Raw genomic sequence first — 14158 nt, 5'->3', positions numbered from 1 at the left:
GTATACTTCATAGATGAAGCATACAAAGCTGAAGAGGTCTTATGTGAAAATGAGCAAACACAATTGCATCTGAAGCTGCAATCATAAGACCTAGAACTTCCATACAAAAAAGAGCAGAGAAAGTTAAAATTGGTGAAAGCTTGTCTGCACCTTTAGTCTCTTTCCCCTCTGTTGCTCTGTTAGAGAAAGACTCAAGGAGACAATCTATTTGAAAACCCCAAAAAAGTTACCTTTGAGGAATCAAATAACTTTTTCAGAAAATTGATCCTCTAACCATTTAGTTAAAGAAACAAAAAGAGTCAGTTGGTGTGAGATTCTGCTAAAGGAAAAGACTGAGTTTGAACCAAGATATTGTCCAGGTAAGGAAACATTACAAAACTCAGATTTCTGATTACAGAAAAAAGGGCACCCAAAACCTTGTGAATTCTATTCTTGGAGCTGTAGCCATACCAAAATGGCAGAGTAACAAACTAAAAATGATTGGCCAGAAAGATGAACTGGTACAATCACTCCCATAGCTTTCAAATCTGAGTCAGACTGGAAAAAAGCTTGAGCTTTTAAAGGATTCCTTGGAACATGGGACAGAAAAAAAAAATCTTCCTCTGGGAGGCCTCGTTCTGAATTCTTTTCAATATCCCTGTGAGACTATATTAAGAGCCCAGGGATCTGGAACAGACAAACCAAGTCTTCGGAAAGAGGCTTAACCTGCCCCACACATTTATGCATATTTAGAAGAGATAGATTTATTAGCCTGCTATGACTTGTTCCAGTTAGAACTAGGACCTCCAGGCTAGGCCAGAGGTACCTTTCTTCTTAGCACAAGAGTTAAACTTTTGTTCTTTATTCTGACAAAAGGAATAAAAACTATTGGAAGCTTTAGATTTCCCTCTAGAGTTCTTCTTGAGGAAGAAAAAGCCCCTTTACCGCCAGTAACAGTAGATATAATAGAATATAAATCAGAACCAAACAGTTTCTTTCCTTGGAAGGAGACAATCTAGATTTTTGACACCATGCTAGCAGACCAGGTTTAAAGCCATAAGGCTTTCCTGGCAAGGATTGCCTAAGACATGCTTTTAATATTAATCTTCATAATATCAAACACAGCATCACAAATTAAAGAATTGGCATTTTTAAGTAGACCCATACGATTTTCACTGACAGAATAATCAGAACACTGTTCTGAAAGACTGTATTACCAGTAAGTAGGAGCAGCAGTCACACCAGCTACAGAAATGGGTGGCCTAAGTAAATAGGAAATATCAGGTTCAAAATCAGATGAATACTCCTCATCACCAGAGGAAATTTCACCATCTGAAGACATAACAGTATCCCTAGCTTCAGGGCACATAGTACTATTAGAAGGTAAAATCTAAATTGGCCTTTTACACTTGTTTGAAGGCTGGAGAGCCTCTAGCACCCAAGAAACTGCAGCCTTGATGATATTTTTCACACTGGGTAAAACATTAACATTCTCCTGTAATGGAAAAACAGAAGAAGGATTAATACCCAAAACAGCAGTCTTAGGTTAGTCCGATTGCATTAATAAATTTAAACATGAGTCATAAATGAGCTGGAGCAGGTACCTCAGCTCTTTTACAATAAGCACCCCTAATAATGGTAGAAAGGTGTTCAGAGGACTCAGCGTCTAGGGTAGAATTAGAGACAGAATCAGACCGGCTCATTATAGCATTTGACAAAGCAAAACAATAAACACTATAACCCCCTTAAAAAAATTAAAACTAAATGCGTAAAAAATGCTGACGTGCGCAAAACAGCAAGGGGAATAATGTAAAGGAATCTGTTCTTCATATATATATATATATATATACATATACATACACACACACACACACACATATATATACACACACACATATACACATACACAAACCAGTACTAAATTATATATACAAACCAGTACTAAAACATATCAGCAGAGGTTTATCTAATAGGAGTATATTGTAGATCCATATAGGGAGGCAAAAGACAAGTCCCTGTGACCAATTATATAAGGTTTATGTTAAATTTCTCAAGAGGTAAAAAAAGAATCACAAACCATACCTCAAATACATCCCTTTGACAAGCACTGACTGAAAACCCCTCTCTCTGAGAATCAAATGCAGATCGTCATTCTTCAACCACTTTCAGCAGAGGCAAAGTAAAGACTGAGGTATGTGGTAGGGGTTTTCTAGGACTCTTGTGGTTTGTGAATCTTTGCCTCCTAATAGTGGTAAGGAAGAGTAATTCCCAAGAGCAATGGATCATGGAATTGTACCTCCTGTATGAAACGCTGCACTCTGAGGGGAAATGAGCCTCAACTCTGTCTGAGAACCCCTCTCACATTCACATCTTCATTCTTCACCCAGCAGAGGCACAGACCAGACTAGTTTACCAGTAAGGTGGGAGGGGTTTTATAGAGCTCTTGGGGTTTGGAAATCTTTGCCTCCTTCAAGTGGCAGGGAAGAATAATTCCCAGGAGTAATGGATCATTGTCTCTCAACACCTGTATGAAAAGTGCCCCAAACTGCTATAAACTGCTAGTATAAGATGTATGGCATATAAATACATGTCCCCAGACTATGTGAAGCAGGTAACCATGTTCATTCCAATTCCTGGCTTCTTCTTTGATAGTTAAATGTATAGTTTAAATAAAAACATTTGGTTCTTTTAGGATCAGATAGTTTTTAGCAGGAAAGGAGCCAAATAGGGCATGTTTTAATGTGTTTTTCATCCAAAAGATAGTTACGTCTGCAAGAATAGAAAAAGCCTTATGGTATAGTAACTCATAACCACGATGATCATGCTCCAAATGGAACTACTCACAGAAATTGTTATTGTTTAAAAAACAAAAATGTATACTTACCTGATAAATTTCTTTCTTTCTTGAAACGGTGAGTCCATGGATCATCTCTAATTACTATTGGGAATATCACTCCTGGCCAGAAGGAGGAGGCAAAGAGCACCACAGCAAAGATGTTAACTATTACCTCCCTTCCCTCCAACCCCAGTCATTTGACCAAAGGAAAAAGAGAGAAGTAACACAAGGTGCAGAGGTTCCTGAGGTTTATAACACAAAAAAATGTCTAAATAAACAGGACAGGCCGTGGACTCACCGTGTCAAGAAAGAAATACATTTATCAGGTAAGCATACATTTCGTTTTCTTTCTAAGGACACAGTGAGTCCACGGATAATCTCTAATTTCTATTGGGAATCAATACCCAAGCTAGAGAACACAGATAAGGGAGGGACAAAACAGGGAACCTAAACGGAAGGCACCGCTGCTTGAAGAACCTTTCTCCCAAAAGAAGCCTCAGCTGAGGCAAAAGTATCAAATTTATAAAATTTTAAAAAAGTGTTTAAAGAGTACCAAGTTGCAGCCTTGCAAATCTGTTCCACAGAAGCTTCATTTTTGAATGCCCAGGAAGAGGAAACAGCCCTCATGGAATGAGCCGGGATTCTCTCAGGAGGCTGTTGTCCAGCAGTTTCATAGGCCAAACAAATTATACTCTTCAGCCACAAATAAAGAAGTAGCCGTAGCTTTCTGACCCTTGCGTTTCCCAGAGAAAACAATGAACAAAGCAGAAGACTGGCGAAAGTCCTTAGTCGCCTGTAAATAGTATTTCAATGCACGCACCACATCCAGGTTGTGCAGCAGATGCTCTTTATGAGAAGAAGGGTTAGGACACAAAGAAGGAACAACAATTTCTTGATTAATGTTCCTATCTGAAACCACTTTAGGAAGGAAACCTAACTTAGTACGCATATGCTTGATAAAGGCTGTATTAATCAGCTGAAACGCGTTGCCTACTCCTTGCTACACTAAATATTTTCATAGTCCACTTTCGAAGTGGACCGCCAAGACTACATCAAACCACGGACCAACAAATACGCTTGAAAGATATTCTGAAGCGTTCAAGAACAACCTTCAAAGCACCTAGTCCTCCTTAAAGGACTGCCAAGAACAACTGAAATACCTTACCTAAAATTGGGCCTAAAGAAACCTGTGGACACCTGCAGATCGGATACTCTGAAACAAAGTACGGATCTAAACAGAACACATTCGCAACAATTCAAGAGGTTTTGAAAACCTGAACCGGGCAAAAAGACCAGCCATCTGAAAGGATTAACGGTTAAAGCACACTACCACATTACCCCAGCATCTACTCCTTCAAGTATGTGTAATCGCGGAGACAAACCAACGCGACATACTGAAACCACTACAACACCGGCAGCGGCTATCCCGGCTTCCGATCCACATTTATCACAGTAAAAATTGAATTGGGCACAAAAAGAAACTAGACCAGAAACAAAGTATCCCAAAAGAAACAACGGGTAAGATTTATTATACCTACACCAACTAAGGAAGTTAATGTGAAGGGCAGATAACCAAAACTACTTAACAGTGACTTATAATCGCAATATATATAGCAATTAGACAAAAACGTGTTGCAGCACGCCCACACATACTATCCCCACAGAGGACTTAACAACAGCGCTTTTAACAAAAAGCAATTAACAATTACTCTAACGATCACGGCAGAAAGACTTTATCTTTCATAACTTATTATACGATTTTTACTGTATCACTTTATTTTTGTTTCACTTTTATTATTTGTTACTAATGTTGATACCATTGACGCTATTTTAATTATGTATGTTCAGCTTTAAACAAACGAATATGGTAAATATGGTAATTAAGAATTAATATTGCGAATATTCTTTGTGGATACCATACTTCTTCACAAGTCCACTATATCAAATCCATAAAAAATATCTGCAATTAAACCAAAATTCAAAAATTCAAATATACAGATATGTTTGTATAATACACTAAGTAACAGGGATTGGAAAACATATTATATCATTTTATTCACACTGTATAGGCAGAAATAATGTCAGCTAGTCTTAAAGAACTAGTTACCTTAATATCCAAAATAATCAACACCTTTTCAACAAAGAACAAATGTACTTTAATAATTGAAAAATAATAAAAAAAAGTAGATTTGTTAGTGTCAATATCTGATGAAGAAAATTTCTGAAAAAAAAAACATCATCAGAGAAGGATAAATCAGTATGTTGTTGGTCATTTGAAACTTCAATAATTAAAAAAGAAGTGAAAAAGACCTAAAAATTTTATTAGAAGGCACGAAGTCAGACAAAGCCTTTAACATAGAATCAGAAAAATATTTCTTATAAGTCTTCTAAATATTTCTTGTAAGAAAAGAAAATATATAAAGCATAAATACTAATGGATTCCGCATGTAAAAGTATAACATAATATCTTATTACAAACCATAGCTAAAGATAAACATTTATAACATTTAAAATAAATGAACTTAGCTTTGGTAGAACTGAAACTCAGTTAAGCGTTTTTCCAAAAGTGGCTTCTGATTCAGAGTCCATTTGAGACATCTTGCAATATGTAATAGAAAAAACAACATATAAAGCAAAATTGATCAAATTCCTTAAATGACAGTTTCAGGAATGGGAAAAAAATGCCAATGAACAAGCTTCTAGCAACCAGAAGCAATTAATGAGACTTACATATTGTGGAGACAACAATGACGCTCAAATTTTTTAGCGCCAAAAAAGCCGCCCACATTATTTGGCGCCTAAATGCTTTTGGCGCCAAAAATGGCGCCACATCCGGTAACGCCGACATTTTATGGCGCAAAAACGTCAAAAAAATGACGCAACTTCCGGCGACACGTATGACGCCGGAAATGACAAGAAAATTTTTGTGCCAAGAAAGTCCGCGCCAAGAATGACGCAATAAAATGAAGCATTTTCAGCCCCCGCGAGCCTAACAGCCCACAGGAAAAAAAGTCAAATTTTAAGGTAAGAAAAAATTGAATTATTCATATGCATTATCCCAAATATGAAACTGACTGTCTGAAAATAAGGAACGTTGAACATCCTGAATCAAGGCAAATAAATGTTTAAACACATATATTTAGAACTTTATATAAAAGTGCCCAACCATAGCTTAGAGTGTCACAGAAAATAAGACTTACTTACCCCAGGACACTCATCTACATGTAGTAGAAAGCCAAACCAGTACTGAAACGAGAATCAGTAGAGGTAATGGTATATATAAGAGTATATCGTCGATCTGAAAAGGGAGGTAAGAGATGAATCTCTACGACCGATAACAGAGAACCTATGAAATAGACCCCGTAGAAGGAGATCATTGAATTCAAAAAGGCAATACTCTCTTCACATCCCTCTGACATTCACTGCACGCTGAGAGGAAAACCGGGCTCCAACCTGCTGCGGAGCGCATATCAACGTAGAATCTAGCACAAACTTACTTCACCACCTCCACAGGAGGCAAAGTTTGTAAAACTGATTTGTGGGTGTGGTGAGGGGTGTATTTATAGGCATTTTGAGGTTTGGGAAACTTTGCCCCTCCTGGTAGGAATGTATATCCCATACGTCACTAGCTCATGGACTCTTGCTAATTACATGAAAGAAACTTCCAATTATAAACATGTTACTTGGGGAAGAATTTAGAATTCCGTTCCTTAGTAAGAAAAAAAAAAGCTTAAAATTTAGCCTTAGAACTCAATCTTGAAGCCCAGAGTAACAGTTGAAGAATTGAATGCAATTGTGAACCAAATAATTGATTACCTTGGAAAAAAAGAAATATGGAATTTAGAAATCAAATTAGCATTCCAAGATTGAGATCATAAAGTTCTTCTAGCTAAAATAGCTAAAGACATAGATTAAACCTCATTTGCGAAAATATCAAAAAAATGACGACACAAATGAAATTATTAGCATGTTGATCAACTTAACAATGCTAAACAAATCATAATCCGATACTTGTTGCACTAAAGTATCCAACCAGAAAGTTGAAGCAGTTGCAACATCAGCCAAATAAATTACAGGTCTAAGAAAAGTACCTGAAAATAAATAATTTTCCTTAAATAAGATACAAGGAAAAAAATAAATACTATTTGCTATAGGAATAGTAGTATGTTAGCAAGAGTAGAGATAGTCCCATTAACTTGAGGGATCTTCCTCAAAACTTTAAACTAACTGCCGGCAAAGGATACAATTTAAAAACCTTAAAGAAGGAATAAAAGAAGTTCCCGGCCTATTCCATTCCCTAGTATCAGGAACTGGAAAAAAACCTCTGAAGAAACCACAGAAGGTTAATAAGCAGAATTTAAATGTTAGCTAGTCTTAATCAAAAGAACTAGTTACTTCAATATCCAAAATAATCAACACCTTTTCAACAAAAACGAATGTACTCTAAAAATAAAAAAGTAGATTTGTTAGTGTCAATATCTGATGAAGAATATTCTGAATGAGAAAAAACACCATCAGAGAAGGATAATTCAGTATGTCGTTGGTCATTTGAAACTTCATCAACTAAATGAGAAGTTTAAAAAAAGACCTAAAAATTTTATTAGAAGGCGGGATAGCAGACAAAGCCTTTATACTAGAATCAGAAAAATATTCTTATAAATTCCTAAGTATATCTTGTACATAAGATGTAAAAAGAATAGCAATAGATAATGCATAAATACTAATGGACTCTGCATGTAAAAGTTTATCATAAAAACTTATTACAAACCATAGCTAAATATAAACATTCATAACATTAAAATAAATGAACTTAGCTTTGGTAGGACTGATATCAGTCATCAGGAATCCCTCAGTATTTTCTGATACAGGAACAGCTTTTGAAATATCTTGCAATATGTAATAGAAAAAAAACAACATATAAAGCAAAATTATCAAATTCCTTAAATGACAGTTTCAGGAATGGGAAACAATGCAAAACAAACAAGCCTCTAGCAACCAGAAGCAACAAAAAAGTGAGACTGAAATAATGTGAAAAAAACTGGCGCCAAGTATGACGCCCACATTTTTTGGCGCCAAGTATGACGCCCATATTTTTTGGCGCCAAAAATGACACCCACATTTTTTGGCGCAAAAAAACGTCTAACACACATGCGTCAAAAAATGACGCAACCATGTGCAAACTTCCGGCGTCAACTATGGCGCCGGAAATGATGACATTTTGCGCCAAAAAAGTTCGCGCCAAGAATGACGCAATAAATTGAAGCATTTTCTGCCCCCGTGAGCCTAACAGCCCGCAAGGAAAAAAGTCAATTTTTGAAGGTAAAAATTTTTTTTTATTCATATGCATTTTCCCAAAAATAATGAAACTGACAGTCTGAAAGAAGGAATACTGATTATCCTGAATCATGGCAAATATAAGTTTAAAACATATATTTAGAACTTTACATATAAAGTGCCCAACCATAGCTTTGAGTGTCATAAATAGAAATAAGATTTACTTACCCCAAGACACTCATCTACATATAGTAGATAGCCAAACCAGTACTGAAACGAGAATCAGTAGAGGTAATGGTATATAAGAGTATATCGTCGATCTGAAAAGGGAGGTAGGAGAAGAAATCTCTACGACCGATAACAGAGAACCTATGAAATAGATCCCCTAGAGGAAGACCATTGTATTCAAATAGGCAATACTCTCTTCACATCCCTCTGACATTCACTGCACTCTGAGGGGAAAACCGGGCTTCAGCCTGCTGCGAAGCGCATATCAACGTAGAATCTAGCAAAAACTTACTTCACCACCTCCATGGGAGGCAAAGTTTGTAAAACTGATTTGTGGGTGTGGTGAGGGGTGTATTTATAGGCATTTTAAGGTTTGGGAAACTTTGCCCCTCCTGGTAGGAATGTATATCCCATACGTCACTAGCTCATGGACTCTTGCTAATTACATGAAAGAAACACTTGATTGAAGAATCTAAACTAACACCTCCTTTACCTCTTCCTATCACTAACAAAGGCAAAGAGAATGACTGGGTTGGGGGGGAAGGGAGGAGCTATTTATGCAGCTCTGCTGTGGAGCTCTTTGCCTCCTCCTGCTGACCAGGAGGCGATAATACCATAAAGATGTAATCCGTGGACTTGTCATATCTTGCAAAAGAAACTGAATTATCCTAGGAATTCTGAAAGAACGTCAGAAAAAACCATGAACCATACATCAAGAAAGAAGTCTTCCGGACCTTATACATTTTCCTAGTTACAGGCATAAATTAAGGTTTCAGACACTGAATCCGAGAAACCTTTATGTCTAAGGACAAACTGTTCAATTTCCATGCCATCAAGTTCAGAGACTTGAGATCTGGATGGAAAAACCTACCTTGAGACAGAAGGTCTGACCTTAGAGGAAGACATCTGAAACAAATCCGCATATCAATTTCTGCGAGGCCAAGCTGGGGAAATCAGGATTACTGATTATTTCTCTAGTCCTATCTTGGAGATTACTCTGGGTACCAGTGGCAGTGGTGGAAACAGATAAGCGAGTTGAAATAACCAAGGAGATACTAGAGCAAACACTAACTCTTCTTGAGGAACATTGGATCTCGCAAAGTACCTGGGAAGTTTGTTGTTCAAATGGGAAGCCGTCCTATTGATCTCTGGGAGACTCCAAAGATCCACAATCGGATTGAACACATCCTGGTGAAGAGACCACTCCCCTGGATGTAGAGATTGTCGACTGAGAAAGTCCGCTTCCCAGTTGCTCACCCTTGGAATATGAATCGCAGAGTTTAGACAGGAATAGGTTTCTGCCCATTAGAGAATTCAAGACACTTCCTTCATGGCTAGGGAACTGTAAGAACCCCCTGATGGTTGGCATAAGCCTTTGCTGTGACATTGTCTCTCTGAAAATGGAGATGATATTCTCTTTTCAATAGAGGCCTGAAAATAGCACAGTACATTGATTGGAGTCTCTGAGAGCCCAGGGAGTTTGGGATTCTTGAGAGGTGAGGTTACCAAACAGCTTCCCAATCTGAGAGACTTGCATCTTTATTGATCACAGTACAGGTAGGACAAGCAAAAGATGCCCCGTGAATAATAAACTTATGATCCAGGCACAAAGTCAGAGACTGACTTGTACTGGGATATATAAATATCTTTTGAGACGGTTGAGTATACTTCATAGATGAAGCATACAAAGCTGAAGAGGTCTTATGTGAAAATGAGCAAACACAATTGCATCTGAAGCTGCAATCATAAGACCTAGAACTTCCATACAAAAAAGAGCAGAGAAAGTTAAAATTGGTGAAAGCTTGTCTGCACCTTTAGTCTCTTTCCCCTCTGTTGCTCTGTTAGAGAAAGACTCAAGGAGACAATCTATTTGAAAACCCCAAAAAAAGTTACCTTTGAGGAATCAAATAACTTTTTCAGAAAATTGATCCTCTAACCATTTAGTTAAAGAAACAAAAAGAGTCAGTTGGTGTGAGATTCTGCTAAAGGAAAAGACGGAGTTTGAACCAAGATATTGTCCAGGTAAGGAAACACTACAAAACTCAGATTTCTGATTACAGAAAAAAGGGCACCCAAAACCTTGTGAATTCTATTCTTGGAGCTGTAGCCATACCAAAATGGCAGAGTAACAAACTAAAAATGATTATCCAGAAAGATGAACTGGTACAATCACTCCCATAGCTTTCAAATCTGAGTCAGACTGGAAAAAAGCTTGAGCTTTTAAAGGATTCCTTGGAACATGGGACAGAAAAAAAAAATCTTCCTCTGGGAGGCCTCGTTCTGAATTCTTTTCAATATCCCTGTGAGACTATATTAAGAGCCCAGGGATCTGGAACAGACAAACCAAGTCTTCGGAAAGAGGCTTAACCTGCCCCACACATTTATGCATATTTAGAAGAGATAGATTTATTAGCCTGCTATGACTTGTTCCAGTTAGAACTAGGACCTCCAGGCTAGGCCAGAGGTACCTTTCTTCTTAGCACAGGAGTTAAACTTTTGTTCTTTATTCTGACAAAAGGAATAAAAACTATTGGAAGCTTTAGATTTCCCTCTAGAGTTCTTCTTGAGGAAGAAAAAGCCCCTTTACCGCCAGTAACAGTAGATATAATAGAATATAAATCAGAACCAAACAGTTTCTTTCCTTGGAAGGAGACAATCTAGATTTTTGACACCATGCTAGCAGACCAGGTTTAAAGCCATAAGGCTTTCCTGGCAAGGATTGCCTAAGACATGCTTTTAATATTAATCTTCATAATATCAAACACAGCATCACAAATTAAAGAATTGGCATTTTTAAGTAGACCCATACGATTTTCACTGACAGAATAATCAGAACACTGTTCTGAAAGACTGTATTACCAATAAGTAGGAGCAGCAGTCACACCAGCTACAGAAATGGGTGGCCTAAGTAAATAGGAAATATCAGGTTCAAAATCAGATGAATACTCCTCATCACCAGAGGAAATTTCACCATCTGAAGACATAACAGTATCCCTAGCTTCAGGGCACATAGTACTATTAGAAGGTAAAATCTAAATTGGCCTTTTACACTTGTTTGAAGGCTGGAGAGCCTCTAGCACCCAAGAAACTGCAGCCTTGATGATATTTTTCACACTGGGTAAAACATTAACATTCTCCTGTAATGGAAAAACAGAAGAAGGATTAATACCCAAAACAGCAGTCTTAGGTTAATCCGATTGCATTAATAAATTTAAACATGAGTCATAAATGAGCTGGAGCAGGTACCTCAGCTCTTTTACAATAAGCACCCCTAATAATGGTAGAAAGGTGTTCAGAGGACTCAGCGTCTAGGGTAGAATTAGAGACAGAATCAGACCGGCTCATTATAGCATTTGACAAAGCAAAACAATAAACACTATAACCCCCTTAAAAAAATTAAAACTAAATGCGTAAAAAATGCTGACGTGCGCAAAACAGCAAGGGGAATAATGTAAAGGAATCTGTTCTTTATATATATATATATATATATATATATATATATATATATATATATATATATATATATATATATATATATATATATATATATATATATATATATATATATATATATATATATATATATATATATATATATATATACATACACACATACACACACACATATACACACACACATATACACATACACAAACCAGTACTAAATTATATATACAAACCAGTACTAAAACATATCAGCAGAGGTTTATCTAATAGGAGTATATTGTAGATCCATATAGGGAGGCAAAAGACAAGTCCCTGTGACCAATTATATAAGGTTTATGTTAAATTTCTCAAGAGGTAAAAAAAGAATCACAAACCATACCTCAAATACATCCCTTTGACAAGCACTGACTGAAAACCCCTCTCTCTGAGAATCAAATGCAGATCTTCATTCTTCAACCACTTTCAGCAGAGGCAAAGTAAAGACTGAGGTATGTGGTAGGGGTTTTCTAGGACTCTTGTGGTTTGTGAATCTTTGCCTCCTAATAGTGGTAAGGAAGAGTAATTCCCAAGAGCAATGGATCATGGAATTGTACCTCCTGTATGAAACGCTGCACTCTGAGGGGAAATGAGCCTCAACTCTGTCTGAGAACCCCTCTCACATTCACATCTTCATTCTTCACCCAGCAGAGGCACAGACCAGACTAGTTTACCAGTAAGGTGGGAGGGGTTTTATAGAGCTCTTGGGGTTTGGAAATCTTTGCCTCCTTCAAGTGGCAGGGAAGAATAATTCCCAGGAGTAATGGATCATTGTCTCTCAACACCTGTATGAAAAGTGCCCCAAACTGCTATAAACTGCTAGTATAAGATGTATGGCATATAAATACATGTCCCCAGACTATGTGAAGCAGGTAACCATGTTCATTCCAATTCCTGGCTTCTTCTTTGATACTTAAATGTATAGTTTAAATAAAAACATTTGGTTCTTTTAGGATCAGATAGTTTTTAGCAGGAAAGGAGCCTTTAAATGCACCTTGTACATCAATGACTTGTGTCCAGATTTTTTTTAATAGAGATATCATAGTTTCCCTGCAAATGATCTAACAAATAGGGCATGTTTTAATGTGTTTTTCAAAATCCAAAGTGAATTTAATTTTAAAGGGCATTAACAAAAAATGAGCTGGATCAACTGAAAATCAGATAACTACCTGATGGTAAAATCGACGCGCGAATAACCCTCTGGTGTATTTCTGAAGAGTGATGACCATTTTGCGCTGATAAATGAAGTGGCGGCGGGCAGTGATCATGCGATATTGTGTCTGAAGAATTTTTGCTGCTCTGCTATGCCGAAGAAATATTAATAACCTATACAACATAAGTTTGTAGTCAGATCAGTGCACAAATAAGGTAACTATTTTGATTTGTTTTTATCAAATATCCCAGTTAAAAGCTATGCATATTACCTTCGGGATTGAAGACCTCTGACATAGGCTTGCAGAGTGATAGTAGCTTTCCGTAATTTGATGAACTGCTTTCTTGCCACCCACCCACGCAATCTTTTCTGGATAACAACACAAGCCTGAAAAAGCTTTTTTCCTCGCTGTCTCTCCAAATATGCCACCTGGCCAGCACGGAAGAAAACCTTTGTGTTTCCGAGCTGGTAAGAGTTAGGGTCCTGCAAAAAGGATATGAGAAGTAGAATGTTCTAAAAAGGGAGTAAAATTATAGCAGGCAAGATGAAAATCTCTCTTGACTCATTTGCATAGCTGTATTTATATAAAAAAGTAGTTATTAAATGCCAAAGATTTTAAAACAACCGCCTGCACATGGCAGATCAGTTTTTATATTCATAAACAAAAATTAAATTTAAAAAAATGTCTACATTTTGGCTCAGTTACCCTAGTAGCACCTAAAATGATGACTGGCTCATTTAATTGGGTGGGGCAAACAAAGACAAAAAAAATTAAACATTCATTCTTGCTACATACAATATTTGTGAGCAAAGATATATCGGTATGATTTAATTTTGTTTTTTATTGGCACATTTGGCACATTTATAGTACCAGTATAAAAAAAATGCAAATACAAAATCTGGTACTGCATAATAAATTGCTGAAAAACTAAAACTCCCATTTATTACATAATTTGATAAAACATTTATTTAAAACATCTCATAAATACTTCAAAACATTGAGTCCCAAGATATTATGTTGCAATCCAGGGTTTGTCAGAAACTCCAAAAGATAGTTACGTCTGCAAGAATAGAAAAAGCCTTATGGTATAGTAACTCATAACCACGATGATCATGCTCCAAATGGAACTACTCACAGAAATTGTTATTGTTTAAAAAACAAAAATGTATACTTACCTGATAAATTTCTTTCTTTCTTGAAACGG

General features: G+C 36.8%; 1 protein-coding gene across 1 annotated transcript in view; it reads right to left on the bottom strand.

The window, feature by feature from the left end:
• The window catches only part of LOC128647322 (unconventional myosin-Vb-like), a 338426-nt gene that overhangs the window by 129571 nt on the left and 194697 nt on the right, over positions 1-14158 (bottom strand). The window contains exons 19-20 of the mRNA XM_053700105.1: positions 13225-13436; positions 12970-13126 (exon numbers count right to left, since the gene is read on the bottom strand). Of these exons, the coding sequence (XP_053556080.1) occupies positions 12970-13126; positions 13225-13436 (369 nt within the window). The remainder of the gene's footprint in view (positions 1-12969; positions 13127-13224; positions 13437-14158) is intronic.

This window comes from Bombina bombina, chromosome 2 (genome assembly GCF_027579735.1).
Source record: "Bombina bombina isolate aBomBom1 chromosome 2, aBomBom1.pri, whole genome shotgun sequence".
In the NCBI taxonomy this organism is placed as follows: Eukaryota; Metazoa; Chordata; class Amphibia; order Anura; family Bombinatoridae; genus Bombina; species Bombina bombina.
The sequence above is the reverse complement of the archived record's forward strand: the minus strand, read 5'-3'. Positions and strand labels throughout refer to the sequence as shown.